Here is an 18,414-nt window from a genome sequence, read left to right as displayed (position 1 = left end):
TGTTTCAGGTACATTGTATTGTCATGACAATAATACATTGGTTAAAGTCCTGCCCTATCCTAAACCAGAAGTTTGGTGTTATTAAGATTTTAATTTTGTGACCATTTTCTGAAGCAAAAAGCTTCAATATGTTATAGCTTTATACAATGAAAATTTTCCATAATTTGAACATGCATGTCCTTAATACGCTAATAATTTCTTATAATACAATGAGGTTTTTGGGGGGAGGGGCATGTAATGAAAGAAACTGATATCATAATATCGTTTTAAGAAAATATCAGTATTTTGTATCACATTTGTATTGAAAATAATTGACTAGTTATAAAGTAAATATAAGTAAATATAATTGTACCATAGTGAAATATTGAATAGCTTGCTAAAAGTCCAGCTAATACCAACTGAAACAAAATGAGTAAAAATTTGCCATTTTCATTTCACAATTAATTCACACAATTTCAATCAGTGAACAATTTTGTAAATATTAAAAAGTTTTTTGACTTTTTAAAATACACATCATAAAACCTAAATACAATCTGAACACATGCACACTTTAATATCTTAACTCTAACCTGTGAGCTAAACACATGGATATATATACACCACCTAACATTTCTCAATAATCAGTAAATAAACAACCCAAATCTAGTGCATTGTCCATGACTTCTTTGAACGCACTGTATGTTTCGGTGACAGGAATGCTCAGAGTGTTGGAACATGTGTTTGCATAAGGGGTAGCAAACACACTGAAATTTTCTTCTGCTTCTGGATGACGAAACTTTAATTTGAGTGGTGGAGAAAACCCCAAAGGTGGAACTGAATCCAACCCAGTGACAAAAGTCAAGATAGATTTGAATTTGTCGGGCGTATCTACAAATAAAAACTATAGGTTTTAAAATAGCAATAGTCAACTTTTGATAATTTTGTTTACTAATAGCAATTCATGCATATATATATATATATGTGCAAAGTAAGCTAAAATGCACCTTAACTATATATTATTAGTAAAAATCTTTGAAAGTACCGGTATGTGATAATTTAGATATTCATGAAAATATTATCCTTTGACATTCCACAATAAAGGTCCTATAAAAACCTGTGAATTTTATTTTTTAAGATGTCACCCTACAATGGGCACTTCATCATCTTGTGAAATTATTTGTTTCAGGTATAATTTTATAGCTCAATGGAAATGACATTTATAATACTTAACTGACTTACAGATCCAGAGTTTGAATTAATTCAGAATGGATATGTGATTACTTGAATAAAAGGGTCTTTGATGATCATTTTAGAATCCCGAATTGCTATTTTCCTAGTACTTTTTCATTTCTGAAGATAAATGCTTGACATGCATACATCTTCAAGGTAAAATCTCAGTTGTGCTGATTAAAATACATTTCCTAAAGGTGTTGAGAACCCGTAATCGTTCACAGATATATGCATACAATCTTAAACGAGAGGCCCATGGGCCACATCGCAGCTGAACAACAATTCTTGTATCTCTGTCGAAATTTATAAACATGAAACTCTTCTAAAAGACTGTTAAACTCACCAAAATTCTCAAATATATTCCAAGTGACAATACATAAAAACAAGCCTACTTTTTTGGACATCAATATCCCAAGATCAAAGATGCATCAGGCCTATATTAAAATATTGTTTGTTTGCCCTTAGCCAACCGACCCACAAAAATCGGCCCGACTCAAAATATTTTATTGCTTTTTACATTTACAATTTTTTATTGAATCATTTCAACCTAATGTGTTTTAATCCATTTAAAAACTTTGTTGAGGTCTTTTAGATGCTTTGATTAGTGGCATTAAAAATAAATATAATTTTCTAAATCTGTGGTAATCCTAGACTAGCTTTTTTGTTCATTCAGTGCATACAGCCCTTGCCGCCTTGGATATTTACTGCACGCAAAGGTGAGAATTTAGGGTGTGAAATCTACATGTTCTGAGGATTCAAGTTTGCTCAAAGAGGGACACTAGGGTTAGGTTGGGGTTAAAATTGGGGATTAATTTTACATAATAATAATATATATAATAATATAATATTAATGCATGTATTATAATAATTATTCTTTATATAATAATAATATAATAATAAAATCGCTGAACATTTTTCCTTAAGAATAGCAAGGCCACATTAGTCATACTGATATTCAGAATCTTCATGTAATGATCGAAGATTAAAGTCTGATTATGTCATGAGACTTGGACCCACAATCTTTCACGGGAATGTAGAAGGAAGATTTTTCAAAAACAACCTTCTGAAGAGCAGCAATTAAGCAAAATGACACAGTCGAGCATTGTGACCCTTATGCTTCTTGTTATAATTTTAAGAAGAAAAAATAAAATATTTTTTTCTACCTACCTACCCATCATTAAAAATCTGGGTCGGAAAAGGGCAAACAAACATTTTTTTTTAATTTTGACCTCAACTGACCCATCTTGTTATCTTTTGGGTCCCTGTATTGTTTTGGGGGTCATGGTTTTAACAAATAAAGAATCTTCACTATATAAACATGTTCAAGCTTTGGTATAAATTATTGGCATTTCTGATGCAGTGGTTCTTGAGAAAAAGATTTTTAAAGACACACACCTTATTTTCACTGTTTTGTGATTATATATCTCCATTTTGAAAAGGTTTCACCCTTTATTTTAACAATTTAGAATTCCCTTCCCATAAGGGTGCTTTGTACCAAGTTTGGTTACATTTGGCCCAGTGGTTCTTGTATTTAGAGAAGAAGTCAAAAATGTGAAAAGTTTATAGACAGACAGACGGACAGATGGACAACAGGTGATCAGAAAAGCTACCTTGAACCTTCAGTTTAGGTGAGCTAAAAAGTGTGGATCCTATTCCTATCATTTACAATAAATACCTTCTATTTCAACTAAATAATCTCTCCAGTAAGTCTGTATTCTTAATTCATTTATATACTTGTTACTGCCTTCCTCAGAGAACTCAACAAGGAACATGTTGTCCATTTCCACTGCATCAAGAAGAAGGTCGCTTTTATGGACAAAGAGTCCTCTCATGGCATCAGGATAATTTCTAATCCTGTCAAGTACACCAAGGCATTGTAGACCTTTGGTGAATCTGTAAAACAAGATAATTAGGATTTTGAGATAAAAATTCTTAATTCATCCTGTGGTAACAAGTCAACCCCTATTTTGCCTCACTGACTTTACCCCAGGAAAAAGCAATTACCATATACAATAAACTATAACTTTTTTTTAATTATAATTAATTAACTTGCCAAACCTTTTAATAAAATCATATATTCCAAACCATATATTTTAAAGTCATTCAAATAACTGTTAATAAAGGTTCATTACTTAATAAGAGATCCTTGCATGCAAGTCTATTTCTAGCATTTTATATACAGGTGAGGTAAAAAGCACACACAGTTACGTAAAACTCACTGTTTAAGTGACTTCTCAATCCTTGTTACAGCTATATGCCTACATAAAGCATGGACAAGCTCATTTTTTCTTTTTGGCACAGCTAATGGAAGAGCACCAATATAATCCAAAAGTGGCCTCATTGGATCAACAGCATCAAAAAAAGATGAAATATCTGTTGACATTTCAATCTGAAACAAAGATTTAATTTCTTTTGGAAACATATCTGCCACCAATTTAGCAACAAAGGAACTGAGCAGACAGGTAATGGGTAATATAGATACCAATCATTCAGTGTAATATCAACAAACAATTTCAAAAAATTGTGGTCCCCCGCTTTTGGTGTCTTTGTGGGTGAGATGTCATTATATGTATTTACAGCATATTGTGTCAAATATGAATGCCCTATCATATGTCATTCAAAAGTTATCACCAAAGGTGAATTTTTTGAAAATTAGGTCAAACATGAAGGTCAAGGTCAAGGAGTCAGAAATCATAGCATGCTTGGAAATTCTTGTCACAGGTAATACACATGTATAATATGAAAGCCCTATCTCTTCTCATTCAAAAGTTATGGACAATTTAAAGTAATATTTAAATTTTTTAAAAGTAGGTCAAACTTCAAGGTCAAGGTCATGGGGTCAAAAATCATAATGTATTAGAAAGGTCTTGTCACAGGTAATACACATGTGTAATATGAAAGTCCTATCTCTTCTCACTCAAAAGATATGACCAAGGTTAAAGTTTTTGTGAAAGACAGACAGACTTACAGACTGACGGACAGACAGATGAATGAGATTTAATGTCCCCTCACTTTCCTTAAAGTGGGGGACAAAAATTTAAAACATGGGAGATATCCTTGATTAATGAGGGTAAATATTTGATAGATATGAATATGCAGGATTTAGTTCAGGCCATTCATTAATATAGTTTGTGCAATTTATTTGATAGAAATTGAAAGTGTTACAAATAACTGCATTTAAAAACCAGAAGTCTCTGATGAGACTGAAGCTCTACTGGTCTGTACGTATAACAAAGGAAAAGTAGCACTTGGATTTGAAACTTTGCAACATGAAACAATAAATAGAATTATGTATCTTAATGTTAAGTCTACTTCTGTGCCACGTTATATTGAAATCAAACAATAACTATAGGAGGAGTAGCATTTTGAAAAATTGTTTATACAGACAGACAGACAGAAGGACGGACGACGGAAATGTTACTATTGCACAAGCTCTTCTGGTCTCTGACCAGTAGAGCTAAAAACAATTATAATTATATACAGAAAATTTACTCATAGCTATAGGTGCTTACACAAACCTTAATTACAGTGGTATTTTGATAAAAAATAACTGTCATGCAAACGAGGATTAATTTGATTTATAAATCAAAAATACCTGTTGAACTTGTTTCTTGTATTCATCATCAACAATGTCATCTATGGTTGGATCTGCTGAATCCGGCCCATAGGCCAAAAGCCCAAACATGAACTCTGACATAAATCTTGGTGCTGGTCCACCATGCACCAAGCAATAAGCTATTATCATCCCATAGGTCTCATAATCACCGTTCTCTTCAGCTAAAATAAGGTAGTCATAATGTGATGGAAAAACAATTACAGATTTCAAACCCATTCAAGTTTTTGACTATTCATAAAAAAACTGAGTGAGGAGTGAGGAAAGGGGGAGTAGGTGAAGGTTATATAATAGTAGCTGTTATGGAATTTCACTCATCTGGTAGATACTTGTTTGCTCATCAAAACCACAATTATGATAAAACCTAGAAGCGGATCGAGAAACAGATTTTTAAAGAATGAATGTAAATTTACTATATGATTAATGGACTGAGTCCACCACAACACCAGAATTACATGTATACCCCTAATTCTGGGATCACAAATTCCACAAATTTAGAGATCGCGGCTGTCTTTCCTGAACACCGTAACAAGGCACTTACTTTTCTGATGCCAAGGAATATAGAGAGCAAAAAAGACAAAGCATCTCTCTCTCTCTCTTTTTTTTTTTTTTTTTTTTTTTTTTTACAGTTTACCGGTAGCCCCAAATTTATGGGCCCTGCATGGGGATGAGGATCATAAATCTTACAATTTTTTTTTTACCATTACCCTATACTGTTATTACAAATTTATATCAAAACTATAAATACCTAACAGGTTTTGCAACAGCATCTTCCTTCTGGACTCCCCTTCAAATATTGCAGACTCTGACACTGCTTTCATAATCATTCTCATGAATTCCCTTGATGGACCACCGTCATCAATTCCTTTTTCTCCCGAAAATCTTACAAATAATGGCTGGTCAGCCATGAATTTTTCTCTTCTGAATGAATCTTTAGTGGCCAACACATTGTTCCTGTCCACATTAATAATATTTTTTTTACCATCAACTTTTATATTATTTCTTAGTTGTTTAAGAATTTCTTCAGCTGTCATATTCCTGCAGGAGAAAGCAGAAAAAGATATTAATTTTTCAATGGCACACATACCGGTACTTTTGCAAATGTGAATATGTACATACCGGTTTATAAATTACATGTATCCATAAAGATGCTGATTAAAAATGTAGAAGTGAATAGCTATATATAGATAATGAAAGAATTTTTAAAATCTTTAATTTTTTTAATAAAATATATATTCATGGAATAATAAGACTTTTTCAGTTCTTTCTGCAATTCTGCATATCTTAATATGCTTCCTAAAATTGAACTAAAAATGCAAAATTATTTTGATTTTATCTATAGATTTGGTCGTCACATATTTCTGCTGACCTCAGAATGACATGAAATACGTTATTCATGACATAATGGTCCGAGACCATTACACATGTAAAGATTCTGACCATGTAATTTTCACCTAATCAGAGTTAAAAAAAAAAAGAGAAGATTTTACACAAATTTAAATCCAAACTAACATCTTTGCAGCCTTAAAGAACAGAAATTAGTGTCTATTAAAGGATGAGGTCTTAAATGTCAGCAGCCCATTTTTAGTAATATAATGAATTAAAAAATCAATCGTGATTTCTATAATTGATCCAATTAAGAGTGCATATAATTGATATATCCTGATTAGTATCTATAGATCAGATATTTTCTTATTGTAATGACTGATGCATTTAGTAATCAGTATTATTTTTAGACTCAGTAAAATTGAATTCCATTCTGTTTTGTGACCCCGTCTTTTTAATTAATAAAAATGAATAAAATGGGCGGGCCCTAGTACAATACAGGATAATTACATGTATGTATATGAAGAAATTAAGCAGACTGGACAAGACTCGCTTACATACCATGTGACATTGTTATTGCCAAAATTTCAAAAGAATCGTGAAAACTTAACTTTGAAAATTAACATCCGTTGAAATTACAACTAGGAAAATTAATGATATATAATCACATTAATGTGCAACAAAGGCAAATACAGTCATGTCAAACATGCATATCAAAATGTACATGTATGTGCGATCAGGTAGACGAGTAGCATTATAAAAGGTTCAGAGTTTTCACATCAATTAGGTATAAACAACATCTGATTCAGAAAATTTATAATGGGGAAGGTCATGCAACTTGACTTTTGCATCTTATAACAAGAGGCCCAGGGGCCACATCGCTCACCTGAGCACTATGGCTAGGAAAAAGCAGAAATCACTTCAATCTTGAAAGGTTGAAAAGTTTAAATATAAAAGTGGTTGGAGGGGGGGGGGTGTCATGAATTGAACAAATTTGAATCTACATTATCTGAGGATGCTTCCATTTAAATATGACCAATCATGGCTTTGCTGTTCTTGAGTAGAAGATTTTTAAAGATTTAACCTATGTATTCCTATGTAAAACTTTGATCACCCATTGTGGCCCCACCCGACCCCCAGGGGTCATGTTTGAACAAACTTGAATGTACACTATCTAAGAATGCTTCCATATAAATATGACCAATCATGGCTTTGCTATTCTTAACAAATAGTTTTTTTTAAAGATTTTTACTATGTGTTCCTATGTAAAACTTTAATCGCCCATTGTGGCCCCACCCGACCCCCGGGGGTCATGATTCGAACAAATTTGTATGTACACTATCTGAGGATGCTACCATATAAATATGACCAATCATGGCTCTGCTATTCTTAACAAATAGTTTTTTTTAAGATTTTTACTATGTGTTCCTATGTAAAACTTTAATCGCCCATTGTGGCCCCACCCGACCCCCGGGGGTCATGATTCGAACAAATTTGTATGTACACTATCTGAGGATGCTACCATATAAATATGACCAATCATGGCTCTGCTATTCTTAACAAATAGTTTTTTTTAAGATTTTTACTATGTGTTCCTATGTAAAACTTTGATCGCCCATTGTGGACCCACCTGACCCCCGGGGGTCATGATTTGAACAAATTTGAATGTACACTATCTGAGGATGCTTCCATGTAAATGTGACCAATCATGGCTTTGCTGTTCTTGAGAAGAAGATTTTTGAAGATTTTCCCATATATTCCCATGTAAAACTTTGATCGCCCATTGTGGACCCATCCGACCCCCGGGGGTCATGATTTGAACAAATTTGAATGTACACTATCTGAGGATGCTTCCATGTAAATGTGACCAATCATGGCTTTGCTGTTCTTGAGAAGAAGATTTTTGAAGATTTTCCCATATATTCCTATGTAAAACTTTGATCGCCCATTCTGGCCCCACCCGACCCCCGGGGGTCATGATTTGAACAAACTTGAATCTACACTACCTGAGGATGCTTCCAAGTAAATATGACCAATCTTGGCTTTGCTGTTCTTGAGAAGAAGATTTTTAAAGATTTTCCCTGTATATTTCCTATGTAAAACTTTGATTGCCCATTGCGGCCCCACCCTACCCCCGGGGGTCATGATTTGAACAAAATTGAATCTACACTACCTGAGGATGCTTCCACATAAGTTTCATGTTTTCAAGCACAGTGGTTCTTGAGAAGAAGATTTTTTAATGATGCCATTAATTTTTCACAAATTCTTAATTATCTCCCCATGGAAGAAGGCGTGGCCCTTCATTTGAACAAACTTGAATCTCCTTTACCCAAGGATACTTTGTGGCAAGTTTGGTTGAAATTGGCCCAGTGGTTCTTGAAAAGAAGTCGAAAATGTGAAAAGTTTACAGACGGACAGACGGACGGACAGACGGACAGACGGACTACAGACAAAATGTGATTAGAAAAGCTCACTTGAGCCTTCGGCTCAGGTGAGCTAAAAAGTTATACATGAGCGCAGTTAGATACGTTTTTCTCCTATGTCAGCAAACTCGCAAGCTACCTCAAGATGACAGATCAACTTACCTGATACTCAGGGGTCTTGAAACACTATCAGCATTTTTGTTGAAAACAATCTAAGAAAATAGATTTTGTTATTATAGAAAATATCATTTTTGTTTTTTTCTAAAATGCTAATTCCTAGTTTTTAAAAATAAATTTCATTTAATCAAATTACCGTTGGGGTTCCTGAATCAGATGGAATGTGTATTCCTGAATCAGCAGAGCTTTTGGTCTCCTGTTTTTCTGTCTGTAAAATTTGACACATAAAATATTATGATATATTGACTTATGAATTCTACCAGTAGATTGTCAAATATTTATTCATATGACAGCTGGTGCAAATATTAAATGTGATCCAACATTGATAAGCTACAACATTTGTTTTAACCTTAATTCACTTCAGGAAATTTTACTTATTATAATAGATGAATCATTTGATAAAATGTAAACGTCCCAGGTTACCGTTTCCATCACTTTTTGACGAACTTTAACAAAAACACACATACCTGCTAAAGAAGTACAATTGAAATCAATATAAGGGGAAAATTCCAAGATTTCATCACTGTCACTTCATCTATTTTTACCTGGAGAAATTAACATGAACAAAAACAAATTTCTATGGAGATTTACAATGGGAAATGTTGATATCTTTTCTTCATTCGGAAGTACTCGGGACACCTGGCTCACACAATTTTTCAACGTTACCATCCGGGTACTTTTCATGTCATTTGCAATGTAAAATCCCCATAGTCTTCTTATTTTTGGTTGTGAATTTAAACCTAAAGAGTAATGATACAAAGGGGCATTTCAAAACAGAAAATCTGGACTTTTTTCATTCCAGTGGATGAACGAAGTTTAGGCACAAATGTATTAATTATTATCAAAATATAAAGCAAAAAGTGGTGGAAGCAGAAATTTGGGACAGAGTATAGCTGGATTTTTCGCATGTTTATGTTGCTTCAGTAAATTAATTCTATTAATTAATGTTGTTTACTGTTGGTGCTCTTGATTCTGAGACATCAGATTCCAATTCTTCAACCTGTAAAATCAAAACCCAAATCAATATAACTCAAGTTTATGAGTAACAATTATAATTAACATGTTAGCTAGAAAGAATGATCATGCAGACTTAAATTATAATGACTCTGCATGATTTGTTGATACTTCTTTGTAACATACTGTACATATAAACATGTATTTTGTGTCATCTGCATGACATCTCAACATTGCTAATAAAATAAGTTTTGAAGTATTATATACAGCACTCATGCAATCAACATAATAAATATAAATAAATCTTTCAATTTTCTATTAAGTGTTACATTCAGGACATATCATTTTCCTTTTTTAATGAAAGATTGAATTGTACATGAACTTAACCTTCAAGTTCAGTTTTTCAAACTCAAGAGGAAACAAACAATTCTTTGATGCTTTAACAGCACAATATACCAATTAGATATCTTTTAACTTCTTGACCCCAACTCCTTAACTGCATGATCCATACACGAGAGCATACAAAAGAAGCCCATGGTCCACATCACTCACCTGAGCAATAATACTCATAACAAAATCAGCTTTATGGAGTCATATACAAAATATCTGGACAATGTAGTATCAACAATATGTCAAGATGCTTGCACATAAATAATACCATATATTATATTAGAGTTTTTGAGAATGATTTCAAATTTTTTCCTATGTACAATAATAAAATAGCATGGACCCCCCCCCCCCATCCCCATAATGTGGCCCAACCTTACCCCCAAAGATCATGATTTTGAAAAACTATTTGAAGATGCTTTCACTGAAGTTACAGCTTTTCAAGGCGAATGGTTTTAGAAGAAGATTTTAATCTATATATTCCTATGTAAAAATTTGAACCAACTTCCCCATTGTGGCCCCACCCTACCCCTGGGTATCATGGTTGAACAAACTTGAATCTATACTACCTGAGGATGTTTCAAAACTAGTTACAGCTTTTGTGGCCAATCGGTTTTTGAGAAAAAGATTCTTAAAAAATGTCAACAATTTTTCAATAATTCTAAATTATCTCCCCTTGAAAGAGGGCATGACTCTTCATTTTAACAAACTTGAATCCCTTTCAACAATGGAGGCTTTGTGCCAACCTTGGTTAAAATTGACCCAGTCAGACAAAAAGTGATCAGAAAAGCTTACTTGACCTTTCAGCTCAAGTGAGCTAAAAATCAAATAAATATAATTAAGTTGACAAAATCAAATTACTGTTGGACTTGTTTCTGGGTTTGAAGGTATTTCAGCTATGGTTGCAGTTTTGGGCTCCGAATCCTTCACCTGTAAGATTTGATACAAAGAGCTCTGTTCAATTGGAAATCCATGCAGTTTTAAATGCTCAAATGAATCAATTTCATCAAAAGTATAAAACACTGTTTTTGATATCATATAAGAGAGGTGCGAAATTAAAAGTATTAAGACATATGATAAAAGATGCAAGATATGTGCTAAAAAAAATCATATATATTTCATAAATTATTTTCTTCTCCTTCCCTTGCATTTACAAAATAAAACTTAAATTGTTCTATAAAAATCCTGTATATATATATATATATAATACACACACACACACTCACACATGTATATGTATGAGTCTTGTTTATATACATTACAAAAGAAATTGAAAATTTTTTAGCTTAACCTGTGACCTCAGACATGCCTAAATTTTTCACAAAAGCTTTTCTTTTCCAGGAAATTAGAATATATATATCGAAATGCCAAAGACAACGACACCCTTTCAAAATAATAATGTTTACTGTAATGCTTTATCACAATGTCAACTGATTAGTAATTAAAACATACCTTTTTATCTTCTTTCCTTCTCTTTGATTTTCTCAAAACTAGTTTAGGCAGACTTTCAAATTCATCATCACTCTCATCCTGAAATATTTTTTTACTTTTCATCACATATTCAATGAAATAATAAATAAAAGGTCAAAACAATGCAAAATGAGGCAAATGGATGGGGCAGTTTGTAACTATATAAAGGGCGTTCTTCTGCATACATCCTACATAAACTTTAATTTAAACATTGAAGTCTACTTGTAGTCTAACTAATGGTTTGGAGGATTTCCGGGGGGGGGGGGGGCTGCAATATTTATTTCTCATAAGCTTTGTTACTACATATATTTTATAACGTTGTCCAGAACATGTACACCTCTTGATCAGTGCATGAATATTATGACACTTACTCCTTGTAGTATGTAATATACCTATGAGTAGTGTATCAGCCTTAACTGATTCACATTAGATAGTTAAAATGATCGAAGCAGTTAAAAGGATGGACAAGCTAGAAAGTATGACATTTCTGTAATTTTTTTTTTACTTGCTCATTATCAATTTAAATGCAGTGATCTAGGGAAAATTAAACTTACAAATTTACAGAAGAAACTTGACACATTATGAGGCTACTTAATAAGTTCCTCTCTTGATAATTTTGAATTCTATATGCATCCAGACCACGTTCTTTATGTTTAACATACATTAAATGATGACAGTTCGACACCCAAGTCTGACAACTCTGCGAGTGCCTAACATGATAAAAATAGAAATGAATGATTTTTGAAAACCCGGAAAAACAAGTGTAAGATTTCTTTAACAAAATATATTCTTCTTTTAAAGAAATCTTAATTATAATGGTATTAAAATAATTGATGATATTACCTGACATCACACCGTTGTTTAGATCTTGTCTGTAACTGGTATCAGTCCAAGCAGGCCAATATTAAAACAACAGTGTTATGTTCTTTATGTGTATGTCTTGATAGGATTTGAACAAAACTCTCAGAGGATTTTAAAATCCGGTGGAAAACCTTAATTTACTATACTATATATGAAACTACCTGCCTAAATTACTAGAAAATTCCTGCTGCAGGATCGCAATACTCTCTTCCTAATAATTGGCCAGCATTTTTTTTATTTTTAGGTTTACAAACACCAGAATGAAAAAGTTCCATAGGAGGAGGAAATAAAACATTTTTTTTGGATAAATTATCTACTTTTGTACATTCATTTTTGCTTCTTTTTTGATGCTCTTCTAACAGAGCCTCCTTGCCACTTGCCACACAATGGTTACAAATAGAAAGATAGGACCTTTAATTGTTTATTTCATTGTCTGCCAGTTGGGGACAGTGATATAAATTTTGAGATGTTGGTCAAAATACAAATTTTTTAACTCTTTCAAGATATCTTCATTTTTTTTAAAATGTGTGTCAAGTGATTGTATAGAAATTGTTCTAAAAATATACTTGTGACCTTAAGTAAATATTCCTATCATATAACAGACAGGGAAGGGGGGGAGGGGTACAATTTTTTCAATTAAGAGTAAAATATTTTTTCTGGTTGCCACATTCAAAGACGATACTACATGCATGTATATATTTGTATATACTTGTTTTCTTTAATAGTTGAAATACTTCATTTCTTTTGGCTATTGTTTATTTCACCCTCAAATGATCAACTTCACTTCTCCCATAGTTTTATTCATTACATCTGATGCATAAGTGATCCTATTCTGAAGAATGTTGCTTAGACTGTAACCTACAGCAGAGACCTAAACAATGTCTCTGGCTATAGCTAACTTGGGCAGTTTTTAACCTGTGGGAGAAAATTAACTTACATGCAGATACTTTTGAATACATATACATAATTATCTCACCAACATGTCATTGTGCAACAAAGTTGTCAGCATTTTATTTGTCCTCTGAACGGGTGAAACATTTTGAATGGCACTCCTATTGATAAATTTTACACTAAACCAAGCTATGATGCTGCTATGGACTATGCAGATCTACCTTTACCTATTTACCCGCTTAATTCCATTTTTCTCCATTTTTTTTTCTGAAAATTAATTCAAAAATTTCAACGGTAAACCTAAAAATAAAAAAAAAAATGCTGGCCTATAGGAAAATAAATTCCTGCAAACATGGGACTGAAATCAGGCAGACATAGAAAAGGGAAATAACTGCACCAAACATTAATTGAAATGCTTGAAAGTAATTTTGCATTTCAATTGGCTAGACAAATAAAAATTACCTGCAGAACTTTTTCATTTGCTAATTTGATTTTTTTCTGTGGTTCTCCCTGAATAAGAAATAATTTAAAAGTATAGAAAATAAAAAAAACTTGCATGATATCATCATAAGGAAATTGACCATAAGAATTTTTATATGGATAAATTTATCAATTTTAATGATAATCATAAATACCGGTAGATATATTAATTAACTTACTGATTGTTTTTTAATAATGACAGAATCTTCATCCGCCCCTGGTGATATGATTGCAGATGTAAATAGGTACAATCTGATGGGGTAAGTTCTTATTTCATTGTAATAACCTTCCAAGGTGAAGGGGTCTCCATTACTTAATGTGTCCTGAATTGGAGCTCCAGCATAGTTTCCAATATAATAGTTGTAGTCCTTCAATTGAAGACCCTGTATCTTATTTTCACCATTTGGAAAATAAATTTCTAGAAATTTCTCCTTCATTTCTGCTAAAGTGGTACTTTTATGTATATCTATGACCTCCTTACCACCAGTGACTCTCGAGTACACAGAATTTCTTTTTTTTTTGATCATCCAACCAATATGTACTCTTCTGGTGGTGGATATATTATTTGACCTGCCGAATTGCTTCCTTTGTATATTCCGGTGAGAGCTTAGTTCTCTTAACTTTCTAAGTGTGGGAGAGTCTGGCACTGCAATATCAAAAAAGTTTCAAATTCAACAGCATGCATCTAATCAATGCAAATATTAAGGCATAATTTTCGTTTTCATGTGTAATTATTAATACTGATTTATCATATTTTTCTTTTTATCATACAAAAATGAGTTATAGGTCTGCAAATATTCTAGCATTTATATAATTACACACATTGCACAATGGTTCTGCAGCGATTTCTCAATCTTGCTCTGTCCCCAACTGTCAATACTCCAAGTTTTTCAAACTCGGCATCGGTCAAGGTTAGTACTTCTTTAGGTCCAACCTACAATAATTGAAGAACAATTTTCAAGAAATCGATCTGAACATTTTTTTTTCATGATGAGCATTAACATATTAAGAACATTAATCTCCTTATTAATTCACTTCTCTTAAAAGAGCTATTTAATTCAATACTGAGTAAATTATGATCACACAAGATCAGTTTTGCATGAAAATGGAACAACAAAACTCAATTTCATCTCAATGAGAAAATATATATATGCCTAATTACAAAACGTAGGGTACCTGTAGTTTACAATATACCAATATATTTTTGGCACTTTTCTGGTAAAGAAAAAGAACTTTAGAATAATCTGTCTCAGGACTATTTAGCCCACCTAGCCAAAATTGTGACTGAGTACAGTTTTCTTTATAGACTCACCTATAACCTATAATTGTCACCCAAGCAGTTCAATTTCATATATTAACAAAATGGAATATGAATAAATAAGTAAAATGAATGATAATTTTTTTTTTCAATAACATGTAATGCATTAATGTTTCCCTTATGTCTGGGTTCTATGTTTAAATAGAGCTGGCAATCAAACATTTGATTTAATTCTTTTGAAGAAAAATTAGGCTTTAAATCATTGATAAAATAAATTTTAAACAATTTACAAATGAATTAAAAAATAAGGAAAAACATACATCCCCTTTAGTTATTGTACACAAAGTACATTATTGACACCCACACTAGAATATACACTTTAGATTTTTTTGGATAGATGTCCATCATCCATGTCATCTGAGAATGTAAACCTCAAAAATATTTAACGAAATGCTTGTGGCTAAGACAGTAATGGTCATTTAATATTATTCAGTTTCATCAGAGTATATATATCTTTTTTCATGGCACTTAACCAGTGGTAATTCTTTCTTTTAAATTGTTCTCTCCCTGCATGATCCCCTATTTTTTTTTCACCTAATCAAAAACCATTCAACTGTGTAAATTACAGAACTTTGGCAATGCAAGTGGAAAGACGTCATTTTAAAAGTCAGGCTAAACAGTGTCTGTAGGATAATATCAGTTTGATGATAGCATGTTCCATCTATAAACTTAATAAAAACCTTTATTAATTAGTTGATAAGAAAATATTTACGGACAAAAGAGCTATTTTGCTTCTTAAAGAGAATTAAATAGGTACTGTTCAGTAAAATATGTATAATAATGGGGAAAAAAACATTAGAACTTGAACCATGCTTTTTTGAAATAGGATCCGGCGGGGCCAATTTTTGGCCCCTGAGAAGGTACTGATAAATCCTTACCGATCCCCAAGTGCGTATGAGAAATATGAAAAACTGTCTCATATCGACTTAAAAAGCCATATTATATGAATTGATTAATATGAAAGTTTCCGAGTTACCTTTTCTAAAGGATAAAAAATACGCGTCCATATAAAAAATTTGCTTGGTGCACCCCTTTTCAAAAGAAGTTATGGACCCGCGTATATTAATGTTACTTGATTTTTTTAAACTTTAAAAAAATTAAAACAGTATAGTTCCATCCTTTTCAATGTACAAATTATTACAATTAATCTACCTTATGTTCCTCAAACAACTCTTTACAATGTAAAAGAGCAACCTCTCTTAGGATTTCGTCCATTTTTTTTAGATCATGCGCAGACAATTATTTCCGTGAAGATTATTTCCGACGGCGAGTTGTGTGTTAGCGCGACGGCGTGTTGCTTGAAAGCGTGTTAGCGCGACGGCGTGTTGTGCGAACTTGTGTTAGCGTGACAGCGCGTTGTGTGTTAGCGCGACATCGTGTTGTGCGAAATTGTGTTAGCGTGACAGCGCGTTGTGTGTTAGCGTGACATCGTGTTGTGCGAAATTGTGTTAGCGTGACAGCGTGTTGTGTGTTAGCGCGACGGCGTGTTGTGCGAACTTGTGTTAGCGTGACAGCGCGTTGTGTGTTAGCGCGACGGCGTGTTGTGCGAACTTGTGTTAGCGTGACAGCGCGTTGTGTGTTAGCGTGACATCGTGTTGTGCGAAATTGTGTTAGCGTGACAGCGTGTTGTGTGTTAGCGCGACGGCGTGTTTTTCTGAACGCGCTGTTGAGCTTTTGCAAATGGCCCTATCCGGACACCATAAAAACCTCACCTCTCTCCCTTGCTGGTTTGCCAGACTCTATAATTATAAATATTTTCATAATAACTAACTCTTAATTACAATCTTCGATACAAGATTTCAATATGAAATAACCCCTGATAGATGCAACTTTTTCCTTCCTGACCCATTCTGTATATATCAAATCACATGATGTATGTTTTTAAGTATATACTCTATCTCCCTAAAAAAAATAAAAATTGAATGTGAAATAAAAATAAAATATTCATAGTATTTTTTTAATGAAAACATAGATGCCAAATACCTGTTCCACATCGAAGAATTTCCCGGACCTAGAAAAGTTTATGGTGTTTAGTGCCTTCCAAACAAGACTGGAGAGCTTGTGGCGAGTTGTCAATAGATTTTGCAAAAGGCTCCTAACAGTTTCCGACAAGTTTTAAGAAAAACAGAAGTTAAGAACAAGTCATTTTTTTCTTTGTCTTGCTTGATGGGACAGTAACCACAGTGAGAACCTTAAAACAAACATGAAATATTTTGCCAACAAAGGGGAGGTTTGATGTTGTAGTACAAAATAAAAGTATAAACTCGGCAACCGGTTGTTCTAAAACATCAGAGTTGGGATCAGATGCCATGGAGGAGTAAGCATCCCCTGTTATCGGTAACATCCGCCGTGTGCTCTTTGAAAAGAGGAACTACGGTTAATGCTGTGAACAGAAAGCGCTGCTTGCCTCATAGCAAAGCAGGATACGCCACCGGGCAAATTTAAATTATGTAGTGATTACTTCGAAATAGATGACCGATAAGACGTTAATTCCAACCAACATTATTGTAAATGTACCAAGAAACAGAACATTGAGATCTTTACAAGGGCATTCAAGAGAAATCTAACAAAGGTATTATTCATCAATGTTTACTAGTATTGGTATATGTATCAAATGTCTGTCGTTTACTCTACCCAATTAGATAAAACAGATATCATCAGAACCAAATTATATGGGCATATATATGTTTAATTGTTATATATAGTTTTATATATATATATATATATATATATATATATATATATATATATATATATATATATATATGATATAATATAATATATAATATATATATATATATATATATATATATATATATATAAATAGATAAGTCAGTGCTTCAGCTCTCCTCTACATTAATTTTAAGGATAAACTACGAGAACATGGATTACTGACTGGCAAAGTTGAGATGTGAATGCATTTCTGGATCAGAAGTAGAAGAAATCGTTGATGAAAATGAAACTTGCCCAGAACACTCTCAGTCTGTCAGTAAGATTAACAACGTTACATTTTGTCAGCCTGTGAATTAATACCGGAATGGAAAAAAGCAGTAATTGATTTTTTTCAATGAGAAAAAAAAACCGTTACGACTAGTGATGTTTTTAATATCTTAGCAGTAAAAAATAGTAGCTCAGGAATTCAACATCAGAATCAAAATTGACAGAAGTTTTTGGACATAGAGAGATTGCAAAGGTTTGGTCATAATGCTTTGATGATAACCAGCAAAGAAAATCGCTTGACTTCAAACGGATTCATCGCAGCAGCTTTTTCCAGGTGAAATGGTTATTGTAAATTTGAAATGATG

The 18,414-nt window shown here is 32.9% G+C and overlaps 1 protein-coding gene across 1 annotated transcript; it reads right to left on the bottom strand.

The window, feature by feature from the left end:
* LOC133180071 (G2/M phase-specific E3 ubiquitin-protein ligase-like) lies at positions 1–16,324 on the bottom strand. Its single transcript, XM_061314664.1, has 14 exons — positions 16,262–16,324; positions 14,614–14,725; positions 13,971–14,437; positions 13,774–13,821; positions 11,542–11,619; positions 10,951–11,019; positions 9,704–9,748; positions 8,885–8,956; positions 8,734–8,783; positions 5,571–5,860; positions 4,805–4,986; positions 3,429–3,598; positions 2,885–3,102; positions 1–867 (listed from the first exon to the last, which is right to left on the bottom strand). The coding sequence occupies exons 1-14, from the start codon at positions 16,322–16,324 to the stop codon at positions 614–616; spliced, it is 2,118 nt and encodes a 705-aa protein (XP_061170648.1). The 3' UTR covers positions 1–613.
* Between the last annotated feature and the right edge of the window lie 2,090 nt (positions 16,325–18,414).

The sequence above is a fragment of the Saccostrea echinata genome, unplaced genomic scaffold (assembly GCF_033153115.1).
Source record: "Saccostrea echinata isolate AGI-Se365-2 ecotype Australia unplaced genomic scaffold, CSIRO_AGI_Sech_v1 ptg000005l, whole genome shotgun sequence".
NCBI classification, from domain to species: domain Eukaryota; kingdom Metazoa; phylum Mollusca; class Bivalvia; order Ostreida; family Ostreidae; genus Saccostrea; species Saccostrea echinata.
The sequence above is the reverse complement of the archived record's forward strand: the minus strand, read 5'-3'. Positions and strand labels throughout refer to the sequence as shown.